This window comes from Spea bombifrons, chromosome 10, assembly GCF_027358695.1.
Source record: "Spea bombifrons isolate aSpeBom1 chromosome 10, aSpeBom1.2.pri, whole genome shotgun sequence".
Classification (NCBI taxonomy): Eukaryota; Metazoa; Chordata; class Amphibia; order Anura; family Pelobatidae; genus Spea; species Spea bombifrons.
In genome coordinates this window covers 33,749,101-33,768,054 of record NC_071096.1, presented here as the reverse complement: position 1 = coordinate 33,768,054, position 18,954 = coordinate 33,749,101, and the positions used below count along the sequence as shown (strand labels likewise).

Sequence of the window (18,954 nt, the reverse complement as noted above, 5' to 3'; positions counted from 1 at the left end):
TTTAATCAAACCTCTCTTTATTGCACAAATTTTAACATCATAGAAGCAGACCGCTGTTCTACAAAGGTCCAGTGATCAATCCAAATCTGACAAATTACTTTTTTTTTCCATTTTATATATTTATATTTTATATACAGTATATATATACAATGACAGCTATTGAGCACTCTTTCAATGCTGAAAGCTGGCTGTGAATCAAAAAAAATATATAAAAAGTGATGATTTTCTTTTTTTCGACATTGAAACAGCACCTGAGTATTTCAGAGATATCCGTGTATCACGTGTCCATTAGATCTGATGGCTAACTAAAAGTACACTTTTTTCTTTCTTTTTTCTCTTCAGGCGCTCGTACGATATTTGTTTAAAGATGAATTAGTTATAGCCTGATGGGAATAGCGTAAAGGTAACTTACTCCTCTACTGCCCTTTTAACAGACCAAATGTGTTATTACAGACTGGTACTAGTCATACGTAAATCATAATCCAGTCAATAAATCTTTTCACGCTTTGACCACAATGATCTTCTAAGACCTGCTGTGGTTGGAAGCAACTGCCTAGATCTGATCATACAAATTTGGGAATTTGCTAATACAAGGCCAAGCTTGCCTTTCCGGCAGGAGACGGGCCTTATAAAACGCATGATGATATCAGGAAAGCAAAGGAAAATCTGTTTTTGCTAATTAGGACACAATTATGAGTTAATGCTAGTTCCGGAGAAGAGTCATCATTAAACCACAACTTCATTGAACAATGATTAGAAGAGAAAAAGGCTTATTAAAAGAGAAGAAATAGGCAAAGTACTTAAACACTGTACTTGCCACAGGGTAACCAAATACCATTTACCAATGCAGATCATCATGTCTTGTAATGAGATGGTACTACGCACAATGAGATGGCAGGGATGACCTTCTGCCATTGAGTCCACCTTTTCCTATCTCTTGAACAGTTTCCAGTTCAAGATGTTACTCCTGGCCAAACCCTTCAGTTTCCTCAATGGCAAAAAGCAACTTCTCCTTCAGCTGCTCATAACTCTTATAGGGAGGGAGGTCTAATCTGTTAAAGCTGAAGAAACATAGAATGAAACAGAAGTTAGTCACCGGATGGGTGTCTTATCCCTAGTAATCCAAAACGTTTGCTTGGTACATGCGATCGGAATAATTTTAAATGCTGCAGGGTTCCGTAACAATCTTACCAAGTGTGACTCCGTGGAAGCCAGGTATCTTTACCAACTTTGTCAATGCAGAACTTCTGTGGCCCATTACTTCCTACAAGACAGAACAGAGAGGAGCGGTGAAATGGGGCACAAGCGAGCTTTGGCAAAGGTGTCAACAACAAAAAGTCTGCTTTTCAAAAAAGTCAGCCACGGTGTCAAAATCTCTAGGATCTACAGCTGGTTCTGGTAGAAAGGACAAGAGCAGCTCACCTATCAGCTCTGTAAAACCTCCAACAGGCAAGCGGCACGTTCCCGTCACAAACTGCAACAACCGAATCCGCTTCTCGTTGTCCATCTCCTTCACCACCTGTGAATGGCAAAAAAGGTGAGCCGCTCATTAGTGCTATGTGGTAACAGAAGGCCATCAAACAGATTGTGTTCTAAGAAGTATGCATTGTCTTAATCAGATCTTTCTCTTTAAACATGCGCTTAGAGGATGGTCATGAGAATTGTAGGTCAGATAAGACACTGTACTCACTTGCCAGAACCACTGGACCTGCTTGCTTGTCTTGGTGTAGTGTCTGTAGATTGTATTCTTCTGCCAGTCACTTATATCAATCTCCTGCATCCCACAGAGCATCAGCTGCAATACACACAGGTCATCAGAAAAGATGGCTGCTGACACTCCCCAAAATATAACAGACACTGGCTCATCCTCCCAAGGCCCAGCAGCCTGTAGAAAGCTTAACCCCACTTTCACAAAGAAGTTTGATGGCTGATTCTCACCTCCAGCTCCTTTTCATCAAAGTAACGTAGCCACTCCAAAGGCACAACCTCATTGAAGCCATCCAGAAAGGCATTGGTCTGCTCCTCTACTCCACGAGTGAAACGCCAGTCAGTGAGAAGCCTGTAGGTGACAGAGAAAGGGTACTCACACAGCAGAGATACCAGACGCCGACTAAGTGAACACTAGGTTACACTAAATCATACTACACTTTGGTTCAGACACATACATGATAAACTCCTCTTTGTTCTCCTCTGTAACTCGGATGTTTTCTCCTCCTTCCTTGAGTTTGTGAGAGGTAACCTCTCCCAGGATCTCCATGTCTTGCACAAAATAAAGTTCCAGTTCACACTCTTCCAGGTTATTGTCTCTGCAAGCAAGGGGAACAGTGCAAAATAAGTATGGTTGACGTGGAAGACTACAAGACAAACCCAAGTATCATATATATGGCTAATACAGGTGCACTGATGGATCCAATTAAACCTCTGCCCATACTAGACCTCGGCTTAATACAGGGCTCACTTACTTGATCCATATAATGGAATTGTAGAATTCAGGGTCAATGGATTCCAAGTCCCGCAGAGTTGGCTTCTTATTTAGCATTCTCTTGTAGAAAGGAAGTGTGAAGCCGGTGTCTATGAACTTCCCATGGTATAGAGCCTAAGGAGGTAGGGGGGGGGGACACTTAGTAACAGTAACAAGGAGAAGACCTTTCAAACAGCCTAACCCAAATCTACATGTATGCCCCCACTTACCATCGCAATAAAACGGCCAATAAACCTGAAGTAGGTTAGATGATCTGGGTTGATGGACGAAGCTGGGTTTATCTGTAAGCAGTAATTATTCTTGCCAGCGTATTCAAACAGACAGTACATGGGATTGAGAACCTCGTGGGACAGCAAGAAGAACCACTCCCTGCAAAAAGACAAGGTATAAAGAGCAGTGAGGAGGGGGCAAAGTTCAGATTGGAAGAATATTGAGAAGGTATACAGAAATAAGAGGGGAAACAAAAAGTTGAACGTGAGTAGCGGAAGACAATCCTTACATGATCAAAACAACTCGGAACAAACTCATACAGATCATGCATTCTTGGAAGGAGAAAAGGCATATGACACGAGACAAGAAGGCTTTCAGAGACCTACAGCTACACACAGCGGAAGAAGGGTCCTGTATGCTGGCGGATGGCTCCGTGTTGAGAGCTCCCCGTATCCTGTCCGTGGTTCTACCCTGTGGTAGAACAGCCTGACGTAACCTACCATAGGGTAAAACCACTGGGAGGACACAGAGAGTGGCACAGGGACCAAAGAGAGTCAAAAACAAGACAAGGGACCATAACTGAAGAGAAAAAAGGGGACATGGAAGAAAATACCGCAAGACAGCATAACATAAGTGTACTAAAGAGACGTTCAAGTGGATTAAACCACATAGGATGAAGTAAGCATCGCATAAATCGGGAACACACATTCTAAATTATGAATGTGATGAGTAATCTTCTTACCTAGCTATGCCACCATAATCCAAACCTTCCTCGCCGCGCATAATGATGTAAAGACGTCTCCGGAGATCATATGGCTTCATATTCATGATCTGATAAAACATCAGAATACATTGTTAAAATCACAAGGACCTGTTATCTGCATGGAGCAAGTGAGAGATAAGAAACATAAGACGTCCCCAATCTAAGTGGCTGCCCCGATTTAGATTTAATGCTCTTCCAATACCTGCCTGGAGAAGTAGCTTTTACATGAGGCTGTTTCATATATAGACAGTATTAAATCCAGACATTAGGTTCCCTGCCAACAGATATGAAGACGGGAATCAATTCTATTACCTGCTGAAAGGAATCCTCAAAGAGGGTCTGTCTGGAGACGCTGATCTTCACATGGCTGGGGAGCGTATTAGACTGAAAGACATGACAGGAGACAATGAACGCCGGAACACATGAATGCACTTTAATACAGTAAATGCATTTATTGGCTTGAAGTGTACTTTAAGGTGTGTACAGATTTCATACTGGTTTTAATCTCTGCCAGTTGACAAACTAACATTAATTTTCACCTGGAACTGGACACTCTGGCACAGAAAGCAACGAGGCTATCATAATATGTGTCTTTACAGGCTGTATTTCTATGCAATGCGATATAGATTGTATGGTTCCAAAACGTACATGGCACAGAAACCGGAACTGGTGATACTTCCAGCGAAAACTTCTGCTTCTGTCATACGCTCCAGGGGAGCCTCCCTGCTTCACACTGGAAACAAATAAAACATATTACTAAAAGCAAAAAAAGTACAGGTCCCTCCAGTACGTATGACCCCCATCTTGTTTTTTCTCTACGTCCTATCCACCCGTTCTACTCCCACTGCAAACGCTCAATCCCATAACTTTAAACCACCCAGCCCTTCAATTCTAGCGCCAAATTAGACGTGAGATGTGCAGACAAACCCCGAGTCAAAGCCAGGTCGAGGGTCTTTGAAGGTTGTGGTTCGAGTGTTGTGATCCACAAAGTATCGAATCCCTTCGCTCGTATATTTCATTTCCCAGCCAGGAGGCAGCGCTGGCTCCTGGATCATACTGAGTGGGAGATAAAGAGCATTGAGCAAAGCATCCTACGTATATTCAAAGCACTATACAACGTTCTTTTCTCTCAACCCACTGCTGCACACATTGTGAAATGAGATACGTTAATGAATTTAACAGATCCACGTCCAGTTACACGCACGTTTCCCCGATAACCACACAGTCTCCTCACCCCTGGGTCCTCGGGTCCTCCCATTGCGTGGTACGAGTGTTATGATTCACGTAATACACCCGTCCATTGTCCTGATGCTTCTCTGCAAGACAGAAAGAGGAGAGGTCAGCGGAAGATATTTTAATTTCCTAAAGTATCTAGCCAATAAACTCCAAGACATGTTTAAATTAGAAACTACCATTAGTCCTAAGCAGAGGCAATAATACCGGAGGATAGGTTATTAAACACAAGATACCAAAAATCCCCAATGGACACGATCCCCCGATTGCTCTCGTGTTAACAATTTCATTAGCATCACAAAGATGGGGGTCAAAGTTTCTCTGAAGGTGGGTTTACACATGTTGTCCCGCTGTTCTAGGTAACGCCATGAAAAGCGCTGCTCAGCGAGTGCAAGTTCTTGACTGAAGCAGTGGAAATTTCCCATTTGGAGAACGCCCAAAATGGAAGCCATGGGTTCTACCAACCCGCGCAGCACTGCGTCTTCTCCAAATATCCAAACACACAAAGAAGATGAAGCCTTTATCAGAGGGTCTACGGACTCAATTAAACAACTGTGGCTCTATTTTTTCACATTCACTATCCATACGCCTTAGAACAACGGACATTGTTGCGTCTATCGGTATATAAATGCACAGGAGCTACAGAAAAGGAATAAAACAATGACAAAATATTTCATGATATGTTACTGAAAAGAAGCGGCAACCCCTTGGGTTCACTTCACGGCCCCCACGAAGACATATAAGCACAGGGTGGTAATTCTATTCCTGCTCGTATCCCCCGCAGCCGTGGCTCGGACAGAGCAGCCGTTTTCTTAAGGCAGGCGTTGAATGCTAACGCTTACTGGGGAGGACATAGACTTGGAGTAGCCCCAAACAGGAGCGGTGGTGATGTGTTATGGCTCAGACCCGAGACTCGCCCATGTACATCGCTTTCAGCACGAAAGCCCAGAGCACAGCGTGTACCCTTGGGGGGGGAATCACGGGATTATCTGTGCTGCACGACGCAGATGTGTCTGTACCCCAAACATCCCGGCATCCCAGCGAAGAGGACGAGAGGGAGAGGTAAAAATCGCTCAATACCTTTTCACTCACACTTACAACATACTCAGAGGGGATTCCTATAGACGGCCTATGGTTCTTAGATAGAATGGTGAAACCCATGTATTAAAGCAGCAGCATATAACCCAACCTTCCTCTAAAATGGATATTCTTCCTCTAAGCAGCCGAGGGGGATTCGGCCATCCCCGCTCATCAGTAGAGGCCATGTATTGGCATGTGGGTTAGAGAACGGACCGCACTGCAAAGTTCTCAGTCCTAGAGGGTATAGAGTCATGTTATTTCTAACCTTAAGGGGCTATGTGTGCTATAGGGCACATACTCCAAAAAATGGGGCGCTGCATGCGCATCTTAATAAAAGGTGATCAGCGGCATCGACACTTTGCAAGTATTCACAATCTCACAAACTAATGAAAGATAAGCGACCAGGGACAGGCTTCAACACGCCGCACGGCTCGCCCGATTCACCACACCGAACGATGAAATATCTCACAATGCATACGGGTATTTGGACTGTACCTGCAAACAAATGGCGAGCAGCGCTGCAGCTTCCTATAGAAAAGTCAGGGGTTTAACGCCATTAATCACGCGGAAGAAGAGCGATACATAAAGCCTTTTTATATATATATAAAAGGAGGACTATCTTGCGGGGAAAATATCTGGAATTACTTTTTCCACATCACGGCTTTACAATACTGTCTCTGTGCAAAGGTGTCTGTGTAGTCTGGGCCAAATTACACTGACGATCTGCCAACACGTCTCCCCCACCACACACGCGCATGCACACACACACACGCACACAGTTTCCACTTGCAGCAATAGACGTGATTCACACAACTTTCTGGCAACTATACCCAAACACACACACAATAACTGTATGCTAATACAGGTGGCAATTAGCTGTACTGAACAGCATCAATTTATAGGAAAAATATCATCAACAAACGTCTATTGGAGAGCAAGACCTGAATGGAAAATGAAAGGCTTCTTTCCCTGGAAGTTATTGGATCTTATAGCCTATATAAGTGCTCAAAACATTTCCACGGGCAGATTTATGGAAATTTCCACTTCAAGATAGAATAACCCCAACTCCCACCTTCTGCCGCCGCAATAAATGTGAGAACAAGCTGCTACGAGGGCCAGGCGGCACACTGCTTCGCTTTGAATACGTTAAATCAAATAACCACGGAAAAGACCAAAGGTCACAATATCACGTAAATACAGAGGACGTGTTTGGCCACCCGAGTGACAGAAGATGTTAACATCGCACCGAGTCCGAAAGCCCAAAGTATGCATAATCTCTACCAAGTCATTTAGGAGACTTTAATTAATGTCACATTGACCGGTGAGAACGTGCAACATCTCAGACAGTCCGTTCGAATAATTAACCTCTTAACGGGTCGGTTTTCCTAATGCGCACGCAAACGGGAAGATGCCAGCAGAGCCATCTAACCATGCAACCGAGAAGGTGCTTTCACTTACCCCATCCGTTGGGTAACGGTCCAAGCGGGTCATTGTCAGGAGCGCTGGCAGGCGACTGAAAACAAAGAGACAGCAAAGGAGATAATGAGGACTGGGAGAAGAGGACAGGCGGTTAAACAGGTGCCCCCGTGATGACCGGACGGTGCGGGAGACAATGGCGCGTTGAGCGTAAGATGCCGCGTGCCCACCGGTCGTTCCAGGCTGGACTCTGCGCTCACACGTCCGACTTGCTCCCAAACCAGATGGGAAAATATTGCAGGCCTTTCAAATGAAATCATTCCCACAAGTCACCAGTAAACGCCCAGCTTTTCCCGGCTCTGGGCTCGATTCCTGCTCCCCCTCTTGCCACACAGACCCCCTCTCACCTACTCCCCTCCCAGCGAAGCCTGTCCTTTGGCAGAGCGGAGCACGAGAGTAGCCCAAAGCGAAGGAACATTCTGCAACTTATAGGCACAGCCGAGCCCCCCTCCCCTTCCCTTAGGTCCTGGCTCACAATGCACCTTTCTTCTCCTGCAGCGAGGGGCTGCGTAGAGGAAAGGAGGAGGTGTGCATAGGGGGTGTGAAATCGCTGGGAGGTGTAGTGGGGGGGCGTACAGAGTGCTAATGTTTATATAACTCCCCCCCCTCTCTGACCAGTTCACATATCCCTGGAGAAATAGCACCAGGGTTACTTATGGGGGAGCTTATAGCGGCCCCCTTAAAATACTGGGAAAACTATACACGGTCCAATAAAGGAAAAGTATATATGGTAACACGCTAAACATATTAAGATTTTTTTTAATAGGGAAAATATGCACTTATCCTGCTGCGCCCGAGCCCTGCAATTTAAAGCACCCTTAATTAAATCCTCTAATAAGCCGCTATTATATGCCTTTTTGGGGGCTGGAATTAAATCCTTCCACAAAGGCGCAGACGCACATCTCTCCTTCGGATAATAACACCGGAGGTATACGCAGCACATTTTATTGGTTGGAAATAATTGCAAAAAAAATCTCACAGGTGTTCTCTGCCGCAAAACATTTGCCCGACATCTGCCTCAATTAACTTCTGGCTACAATCCAGCACGGCCTTTGCGATGATGGTCCCGGCCGCCGCGCATTGAACTTGGCGAGGTCACGGGTCAAAGATTGCAGCACAGGATATATATTATATATATATATTACACACACATTTTTAACACAGAACCTTTCCCTGTCTACGATGGTGAAGGATAGCGTGTGCAGCAGGATTTTGGCACACACCTTTCAGTGGCAGAGTTACTTAAGGCTTAGTGCTTTATAGAATAGACCATCCGAAGGCTCGTTACGCAGATCCTTTTTCACGCCGTTATATCGGGGAGTTATTTGAGGCCCGCAGATGCTCTCACCTGGTACATGAAACGCTGGCTCAGTTGCTGCATGGCTCCCTGCAGCTGGTTCCTCTGGGACTGCCACTGTTCATAATTGCGGACATATTCGGCTGTTGGTCTCTGCCATGTTGTCGTACGAGTGTTGTGGTCCACGTAGTAATATCTGCCTCGTTCATCCACCCGCTTCTCCCAGCTGCAGAGAGAGGGTTAGATTTAGGCAGACTGTAACCACGCTGTCGGGTGCCAGGGTCTCTACTCGTACGGCAGACAGTGGCATCTTACCCAGGGGGCAGAGGTCTCTCCCACGTGGTGCTCTTGGTGTTATGGTCTACATAGTACACTCGTCCATTGCTCAGCTGTCTCTGCTCCCACCTGAAATACAAAGCACAGGTCTCAACGAATCTCATACAGTGACTGCGAAGCAAGAACATGATCCAAAAAGTACACCTTTTAGTCATGGTTAAAGGCATTAAAGTCCTGCATTTATAAGAAGCCACAATGTATCAATATAACATAAAGATTCATATAGGACGGGTTAGGCGAGATCGGACTGAGAGAAGACTTCAGGATAGAGCTTTATTACGCTATATATTCTCAGACTTAAAATCCTTGACAAAATAACACAAGCGGAGCGCCAAATGTGTGTGATCTGCGGTGTGTCTGGAACCGAGTCTCTAACCGGAAGTCCCGACAGACCAGCGTCTGAACCGCGTCCAGCTCCACCACCGAACCGGCACGCAGAATCCGATCCTCTGTGCCGCCGACTGTTCTCTGTCCAGAGACCCTCTGCGGATGCCACATAATGTACGCACCGTACCCGATAAAGGGTCAGGATCTTGGGCTAGCCGACACGTACACATGGTGGAGCGACAGAGGGTCTGGGAAGCAGACCACACTTCCCGTGATCATGGGGTCTCTCCAGATCGGCAGACCCAGAGACAGAGGGAGATCAAGGAGGGACGTTAGTGCCCCCGTTTGTAATGGCGGCCCTGCCCACCCAGGGCACAGCGTTGCAGTTACACTGCCAAGGAGGAAACCACAGCCGCCGTGCCGGAGGGACAGACAGAGACTGTTTGTATGAGACAGGCTGGTGAACAGGGGCCAAGATAGCGTACGGAAAGCTCTTGATCGCAGCGCCTACGGCCGTTCTCTCTGCTGTATGCCCACACTACAAGCAAACACAAACAACCAGTAGTGACGGTGTAAAGCGCTCAAACTGGGACAATCACCATGGCAACTGATGGAATGCTTTCTCAACCTAACGGTTTGCCTTTCGCTAACACCTTCAAGACACACCAGGTGTATATAACCTCCCCTCGCCTGTCCTGTTTATTTTGCCACTCACTCGGGTAATCCAGCCTTCTAATCCACTTTAAGCGGCTCGGTTGAAGTCATTTTCCCCAATACTGTTCCTGTAAATTACCATATGCTGTCTTTAAAGGCTGGAGCTTTTATTTGCCTCTCCAGAAACACTTTATGACTACCCAACCGAGATACCGCTTCAATGGTCCCTTTATGGAGTCTCCACGGTGGGCAGCTACCTAGAAAATGAAAAACATACCTGGGAAACGCCATCTATGGGGCGGCTATACAAACCGCTGAACATAAATATACCTTTTATATAAAAAAAGAAAGAGTTTTCCCTTAAACAGCTTTTAATGCTGTACTCAGCTCGCTGGCATTTAAATGGTTAAATACGGCAGCTAACCTTGGGGGAAAAAAAATTATGCCGTTTTTACGTTTTCTCGATTCATCTCAAGCCTTTCAAATTCACCCAAAACATCAAGGAAAGTGTCTTTTTTTGTTGTTAAAATTCAATAACGTTCTAAGTGTTAAAATGAGTGGAAAGGGGGCCGCGTCCAGGATATCGGAGGGAAGCGGCCCTCCGTAACGGCCCGTGACCACCATACTGGCGCAGACACTCGGCACGGGTCTTTCTTGCTCTTCAAATAAAAGGGGTTTTCAGAGTTGAAGCCAAAGTTTTCCAGCAGTCCTGATCAGGAAGCGCTCTTTGCAGAGAACAGAGTCCCTTCACACAGCACACATAAAGAGCCAGTGAGAGCTGCAACCCTAATTACCTGTGACTGACACCGCTCCCAGCCTCTGACCTCACCAACCAAATAAACAAGCACTCCCGGGACTCTCATTAACCCTTCCGCGCACAAAAGCCAGCCGCCGGCCGCTGCCGCCCCGAGCCGGAGCCCTAAACAAACATGGGCCATACAAAGACCCACACAGCTGCGGACAAATGGCGAACGCCAGACCCGGGCCGCTCCCCGGCTTATAATCTGAACGAGTGGACAACACATAGGGATATTGTATGAGAAGAGAAGGGGGTTATGCAACCCCTGTATGATCCAAGCATAACACACAGCTGGAACATACGGTGGCCTGCATGGGAGAAAGGATCACCTGAGATTAAAGGGGTTAACTCGTTTCAGCTTCTGAATTTGGGAACAGAAAATTCTAAATATTGTCCGGTATTCACAAACATTGTACTTTTCTGTGTGCTTTTGTCTAAACACGGGAATCGTTGGTTGGTAGCCTCGCCAGCGGGATGAGTTACGGACACATCGCTCCGCTGGATCTGGTGCCACCTGGTTGTGATCCTTGGCAAGTCATATAGTTTTTTCCAATTCAGCAAGCAGAAAAATTACAATGTGTGCTAAGGAGAAGGGCGGGGGGGCACAAAGCCTTCAAAAACCCAATGAAAACCCAAAAACGCAATGATTTTCAATAGAAAAGTGTACTGTTTTCCGAGCTTGCTCTGGGCTATACTACAGCCCTTTTTGGGAGCTGCATGTATGGCGTTCAGCTGGGGGAACCGATGCAAAGAACTGAGCCAGGTTCCAATCGGGGTTGTTACAACTATGTAAAGCTCCAAGCGCTAATTGTATTACTTTATGTCATTTAAAATTGATGGCAGGTGGGGCTGAATGGCAATTATAACCCCCCCCCATACTAGCTACAAAAAAAAAACATGTACCCCTTCCCATATGAGGCTTGTGACTGCACAATATTGTCCCATATACACAGACAGCTCAGTGCGGCGTCAGGAGAAAGCCTCCTTTCAAGCAGACACATAATGCAACATTCATGATTGTCCAGATTCCAGCAGACCTCCGTCCACCACAGTCTCCTGTTCAGCTGATGAGGCCGCTGCATTCTATGTTCTGTACGGGTGCAATGTCATCTTACCCAGGCGGCAGCCCCTCGGACGTTGGGGTCACAGCAGCAGGTCCGTTGACCGTAGGTTCCTCATTATCCACAGTGTATAATATTGACCCCGGAGAAGGCGGGGAGCTCGTGGCATTAGAGGGTACAGCATCTCCTCCTGAGTCACCCGCCTCACCTCTTGGTGCAGGGGGGCATTCCCCATTTACTGTCAAAACAGAATATGCCAATGTTGAACAATATTTATCACCATACTAAGTGCTGGAATAATACTGACCCTGGTCTCAAATCTAAAACAGGATTAAGAGCAAAAAGATGGCCCCCGTCTACAATCAATTAGTTGTTAAAGTGCAAGCCTTGGGGCTCTAATTTGGCAACCTGTCTGAAGGTCTGCTTTGTAACCATTTGTAATGATTTTACTGAAATTAAAGACAGGGTTCCCACGTGCCAATCAATATCAGAGACATTGTCTCTGTAAGTCAGATTGTTATGTTACATACTACTTGTTGTGTCCTCTCCACATTGTACAGCGCTACGGAATATGAAGGCGCTATATAAAACAATAAATAAATAACAACATATGGGACAGTACGGGAGACATACAGTGCAGATCACCAATGTCACTCACCCATCACCGTTATGTCACTCGAGTCATTCTGCTCCTTCACCGGCTGAAAAGACCCATTCTCTGCACCCTGCGGGAAGTCTCTGTACACAGAAAAGGAATAATACGGTCATCATCATTAACAGCCAGGGAGCCCTTCATATCACAGAGTGACCCCATCTCTATACATCGCTAAACTTTGCCAGTATTCCGGTTCTAAGCGGAAAGGTTCAAATTAAGAATCAAATGTTTTGTGTTTTATTTTAAGCTTTTATTCCAACTAGAAGCACCAGGGGCTAGAGGTCCGGTTTTGTTTCATGCACAACATCGTGTGTGTGATATATCCATATTCTGATTTTCTTTTTTTTTTGTGGGGGGGTATAGGAAACAATGATGGCACGGCTAACACCTTACATCCAAAATGTCATGAGAGATTCTACAGGGCAGTGTGAAAAGACAGGGGTAGGAATGCAAAGGAGGAGGATCGTGAGAGAGACAGGAAAAAAGGAAAAAGGGAAAAATAGAAGATAAGGGAGAGGGTGCAGAAGAAAGGAAAGCGGTGGAATGAGCAGCTAACTGGTATTTAATAGACTTAAGATGAGGCTATGTAGAAGGGCATAACACGGTCTTCTTCAGGGACAGATGAGGATGTAACAACCATTAAATGCCAGAACGAGTGGCCATGCATTAACCCAACCCATCTGGTTCTCAGACCTTCAATGAGGTGACCTGTAATTTATTATAGGAATGCTGTCCTATAATGAGGTCCAGGTGGCGGGGTTAACCTTCCACCCCTAGGGGCACAAAGTTCAGGGACGCACATTTCCGGCTGCCTGCTCGCCACAGGTTACAGCCCAGGAATAAAAAATAAAAATGGTGGAAACGGAGGCTGCGTGATCTATTAGTAGTCAACGTTGACACAAGGTTATCTGAACAGCTTGAGAAACAGAGACCTGCCTTTTTTTTATCAAAGCAAGATAGGACAATATATGCTGCAAATGTATGGCCTGACAATGAGTTGGAATTAAATGAGACCAATAAACGCCTAAACACTTTTCAGTTCCTGCACGTGAATCCAGTTAGTAATTCCATATTAACAAGGTGGCTGTCACGTGACGTTGTGCCGCACCACTCGGGGGGTGAGAGGGTATTACCAAATACATGACGGCAGAGGTGCAGTTGGTGACAAGCGACTCGTGAAACACTCAGTGGAAGTACTAACCTCACTTTGTCCAAGGCGTAGTGTCCATTTTCAAACACCATCTCAGAATCGGTCACAACCACTGAAAAAGTCAGAGGACATAATTAGAAACAAGACGGTCCCTGAAAGCTTGTCCAATGTGTCTAGAAACAAAGCGTATTCCGCATCGCTGCCAAGATCATCCTACCAAGGCAGACGGGTCAATAAAGCCAATTAAAAGCCAATATAAAGCGCTACTTGCGAATACGAAGGCTCACCTTCTGTGTTTTCGGCAACACTCCCTACGTCCGCACATGGCTCGCTCAAGACAATCGTCAGCTCTCCTCCCGACACCACGCTACCTTTGTGAGCGGTCTTCAGGTTGAGACGCAGCGGAACACTCGTCACTGACAATTAAACAGAGGACGTCACACGGATTTTACCATCATTCACCAAGCAATTAGCTCATTGTACATTTTCCCATTTATCAAAGGAGCATAAACCATAAAAAGGTTACATTTTCATGACTTTTTTTTTTTTATCCGACCTCCCCACCACGTTTACTTTTGATTTGCCCAAGCGTATTATCAAGGTACGCAATGTTTATCACTTAACTAAGATCAGTCACATTTTATAAAGCTGGGTTTATCCACATCACTTACTTAATGTTCATGTTATCTTCTTTCAAAAAAATACATACAGGGACTATGTCTATAAAACAGACATATAGCAATCACTTTACAAATAATATGCCTGATAATTAGTGGAAACCTGAACAAAAAACACCCATGCCGAAATGGCCCAATTTACTTTCACAATGACACTAATTTGAGGCAAATGATCACTGGGATGTGTATATATACACACATGCATACATATATACACGCACACACAAAGTGGGTCTGTGGATGGCTGACTGGGTATGAATGAATGAGTGCTGCATTCATTCATCTGGATAGAATCTAGGAGTCGAGGTGCCGGTCACATTCATTTAGTACCAACTGTGTACAGCAGGGACAGTCAGCTTCTCCTTGAGAGGCCACAGACTTTGTTTTATGTCTCTTATTTAAATGCAAAGAACTATTATGACAAGAGGCAACAGGCAGTGTATTATAGTCTGAAAACAGGAGTTTGTCTGACATCGTTAGCATAGACCATTCTGCCCCGGGGGCACACATCATATAGCAGGACTCTGATTATTCCATAATTAGGGAGCCTGTCTTTTATCCCTGAGGCTTTTCCGAACACTGTAGTCATCATGCATAAATGTGTGAATGTGTGTCCATACATATCTGAAAAGTACACTTACACATTCTCACCTCTAGAAGGCAGCATTTCTACTCAAAGACAATAGAGATATGCTGTTTTAAGAATGGAGGCGTCTTAATATCTTTAAATACTACAGAGCAGCTTCCCTTCGGGAACATCACAGGGATGACATAAAAACATGGGGGTCTCGTAACCCTAAGTACAGAGTGGGATATTTATGTTCGTCTATACACCAGCTGTGTGCATGGATTATAGAGGACAATTTGAGGTCTGCCAGTGATTTACGTTAAGCACAAGTGTCTGAATGAGTCTGAATGCGTAAAGGCATGTGTGTTAAAGGATGAGAACGTGTGGAATTGTATGTAGAGACATATGCTCGAGGAGGAGAGTGGATAGGTGGCATGTAATGAACGCCGAGGCGTGTAAGCACAACGTGTGTTGTGCCGCACCGAGGTGTGTCAGAAGGCTGTGAATGGCTCCTTCTACAGCAGTTTGACACAGGCCTCATTGTGAGCCGCCATCCCTTCTGCTAATGACACTAATGACTTCGAGGAAGTTGTGTTGCCCAGAGCAGAGTCTGCTGCTTTTACAAGGTGTATCAAATTGGGACCCCCCCCCTCCCCCTTTCTCCGTCACACACGCACCTCTGTTCCTCAACTTAAATAAACACAGCCTAGAGGGGAGTGCAGGACACAAAGGGGCTTTCTCTGCCCCCTCCCCAACACATAGTGACGCTCTGTAGCCACAATGTTGCCCGCTGTTTGTGAAGCAGAGAGGGGGCTCCTGATCCACACTGAATGAAGGTCAATTATGTACTTTATTTTGGGCTGGAGACAGCAAAGTTTGGGCAGGAACAGGGCCTCCCTTCTCCTGTTTTTTTTATTAACTCTTCAGGCCGCAGAATGACAGACCATTTTGCCCGACCTCGGTGGACTTAACGCTACAGACCACAGCTGTTTAGATTTGCAGGGACCTCCGAAGGACACACTGAAAAAAGGCCTCTTAAAGTCTCTAACCTTTTAAAAGAAATCAGATTTTACATGAAATCCGATTTAAAATATGTTATGGTGTCAGCCAAAGTCTGAGAGAGGATGCCAACAGACCTCATATTCATGGAGGGTTCCACCAAGAAATCTAAAGAACATGAATTTAACCGATAAATACTTGTAAGTCACCTGTGTGCAGACAGGGTATGGTGTCATTAACAGCTGGAAAGATCACAAAGAGTGCCGATGCCACAGCAGGAAAACCAAGGGATGTGCTGGAGGCACGTGGCATGAGCCCCCGCCTTTAAAGAATGAGTTAACAATAAGGGAATGTGGCACGAGCCTGTGAAATGTGCGTGTCCCAGGGTGACTCAATGCACTGACCTCAGGCTACCCAGCGAAGACTAGAGGACCAGCACACGCCAGTATTGTGAAGCCCCGCAGTATGTGGTTGGGCTATACAATGGCTGACTTCATACGAAACAAGACGTACAGTGTTCGTGAATGTGTAAACCTGTTATTGTACTTATTCCTGTGTAGGGCATACGGTGGCTACATACAAGCAAAAATACGAGCCCTGTCTCAATTGACTGCACCTCTTTCATGCAGGAGGAGAGTGACCCCTGCCTAATCCAACAGGATAAATTCCACTGTTCAGAAATTAAATGACCCAGTAATCCACGTGTGCATCACCTGGAGAACCCTGTGCAAAACCGTACACACTGCCAGTACACGACACAAGCTCCAGGGTCCAAACCATACACCAGACTGACAGTCTACTACTATGCCTTCCCCATTTGCTCCTCTCTTCTGAGAACGTAAAGATTATTCTACGCAGCCTAAAGAATGTAGGTTTTTAAGATTCTGATATTTACTTACAGACAACCTTAGAAGAATAAAAGTGATGCGGTGTCGAGACATTAATGATTAATCATTATCGATTGTTGTCTTATTCCTGAGCGCACATCACTTTGCTCTCATAGCTGAATATATTGGATGTGATAGTTGCGGTCTGGCTCAACAAAGACAAAGCTGTGGCGTCTTTACTGAAATAAATACTGCTGGAAAATCCACCATGTTTTCCCTTAATTTAGGACACAGTGGTTATCGGAAACTATATCAAATAATCAAAGTAATATTGCCCAGAAAACTCAGGTATTGAAATCTTGCACTCTTAACTGTCTTTTTCCCATCACATTTTTCTCCAATGCCCCTTTTAACGATCCCGTCAACCTGACTCTTCTATGCCCACTTTCACATTTGGCGCCCTCTGGTTTATTTCTGACTCCGGATCTTACCACGGCTGTAACCAAAATATGCCCTTCCTCCGAGACGTTCCATTCCATATGCAGAAACCTAACCTCATAATACCACCGGAATGCCCCGATAATGTCACTCTCACTCACTTCTGTCTTCATTCTTGCTCAAAGCTTTCTGCAGATTGACGCACGCAGTTCCCAGCAGTTCATTGCGCTGACTGTGGCAACTCCAGAGTCTGATCTCCAGAAGACTTTTGGAGGACACTTTCCTAGGAGGAACCGCAAGGATTAAACAAAGAAGAATTAAGACCAACAACAAAAATAAGGCAGACCACCATATTCAGTTCTCTCTATGGAACTCTCTTCCAACTCCCAAAAGAAAGAGACAGGCAGGAAACACAGACAAAGGCACACCAGTGTAATTCACTCCGGTCCGTAGATCACTTACAGGCTGAGCGTCTCATTGAAGCGCAGGTCGGAGTCCCCGGTCTTCTTCCCAGTTTTCTTTGTTTCTCCCGGAAGTCCGTCAACAGACACTTCTAGGTAGCCGCTGATGCGAGAAGGACGCCCGCGGAGCTTGGCAGAGACCGCTAGACAGAAAAACAAAAGAGGCACATGTGAGAGAAAATCCCAACCTCCATAAATATCCAAAAAAGAAGCATTCATTATATTACTGATGTTCAGTTGGTGTCATTTATTTTTCTTAAGCCAGTCAGGGATAATCTAGCTATAACTCGTCAGGAAGAACAGGAAGAACACACACAAAGGTTACACTGTTCTGTTTGTCATTTCGCATTGTGTGATAATAATCTTTCATATCTGTAAATATTTAAGACTGCTTTGATTGACTGATTTATTGACTAACCTTTCATTCTGAGATGTAATTGTTGCTGGGTGTGCGCATTGTTTGCTTGGACTGTACCAGCTGATGCCATAGCTAGAGCCCTGTAAAAACGAGAGGACGCATTAAACATCCATACGCAGTCACTCACCCATACATGCATTTCCTTTATCAAAAAGACATCAAAGAACTGACCAAAACCATAAGGAATGTTTAGGGATGGATCATAGAACACAAGGAATAACATGAATAGGTTACGTCACATATTCTTGTTCTCCTCTCTCTCATATCTATCCTTCTCCCCAGTTGGCTACGCCTGCTCTCACCCCTTAACATGTTTGTATTCTTTTACCCCAGCTCTCTACCCTGTCTCCTCTCCAGATACCCCGTCCAGCTTGCTGAACTCGCGACACTTTCTCCTGTCCTCTCTGATCAATGTCACATAACACATTCGAGTCTCCCTCATACCCAAAAGATTCCGCCCCAGTCCCTCCTGTTATTTGCACCCCGTCTGCCTCTGACCTCCCATCCCTCTGCATTCTGTATTACTTCCAGCACACTCTTTACTTAATGAGCCCCCTGTCATTGTCCCTCTGCTCTTCTCACTTTCTCTGTAGTAGTAGTAAACCCGCCGATTATATCATCTACACCATAACCCCAGCCTCCTCTCCTCGTTGACTTCCTCATACCCACTACCCACCTGTCGTCATCACCCCCTGCCATCATCCCCACATCACTTTCACAATCTCATAACCTCCCCTGTTGATTTTTCATACCCCTCCGTTCCTAATCCGTTATTCCTCCCCGTTTCTCCTCCCTCTCCCTCCTCATGCTGCTTTCTTGCAATTACACATTCAGTCTTCAATCCCTCCAGTCTCCTTATTAACCCCTGCGTTAATGTATTGTTGACATTTACCTATGATCTTCACTTCCGCCTAGTGCACTTTCGGTCATGTGATCAGCAGCTGTACCATGTGACCACGCAGCGGCCGTGCCGAACTCCGGAACCACAATATATTTACTGACCCCGGAATATCGCCATCTTGCGGGTGGCAAGTGTCCTTGCA

At 45.4% G+C, this 18,954-nt stretch overlaps 1 protein-coding gene across 2 annotated transcripts; it reads right to left on the bottom strand.

Annotated features, from left to right (window-relative positions):
* WWP2 (WW domain containing E3 ubiquitin protein ligase 2) lies at positions 1–18,917 on the bottom strand. 2 transcript variants are annotated; one of them, XM_053449508.1, is made up of 24 exons: positions 18,804–18,917; positions 17,912–17,991; positions 17,495–17,636; positions 17,194–17,315; positions 13,811–13,939; positions 13,575–13,635; positions 12,377–12,456; positions 11,773–11,956; positions 8,857–8,946; positions 8,593–8,767; positions 7,227–7,281; positions 4,690–4,771; positions 4,383–4,511; positions 4,104–4,188; positions 3,768–3,839; positions 3,435–3,523; positions 2,692–2,851; positions 2,463–2,596; positions 2,166–2,306; positions 1,939–2,059; positions 1,691–1,795; positions 1,423–1,519; positions 1,192–1,264; positions 1–1,061 (listed from the first exon to the last, which is right to left on the bottom strand). In XM_053449508.1, exons 1-24 carry the CDS (start codon positions 18,839–18,841, stop codon positions 962–964), a joined length of 2,544 nt encoding a protein of 847 aa, XP_053305483.1. In that variant the 5' UTR covers positions 18,842–18,917; the 3' UTR covers positions 1–961. The 2 variants fall into 2 exon arrangements, with proteins under 2 accessions (XP_053305483.1, XP_053305484.1); XM_053449509.1 differs by lacking the exons at positions 8,593–8,767; positions 8,857–8,946; positions 11,773–11,956; ... (5 more) ...; positions 17,912–17,991; positions 18,804–18,917 and adding an exon at positions 7,592–7,633.
* Positions 18,918–18,954: the final 37 nt, after the last annotated feature.

Coding starts and splice junctions, on each gene's coding strand:
- WWP2 (XM_053449508.1), bottom strand. CDS start 18,841: ATGACCGAAAGTGCACTAGGCGGAAGTGAAGATCATAG. Junction 11,957..12,376: donor GAGTGACATAACGGTGATGG/GTGAGTGACATT, acceptor CTGTTTTGACAG/TAAATGGGGAATGCCCCCCT. Junction 3,524..3,767: donor TTGAGGATTCCTTTCAGCAG/GTAATAGAATTG, acceptor ATGTTTTATCAG/ATCATGAATATGAAGCCATA.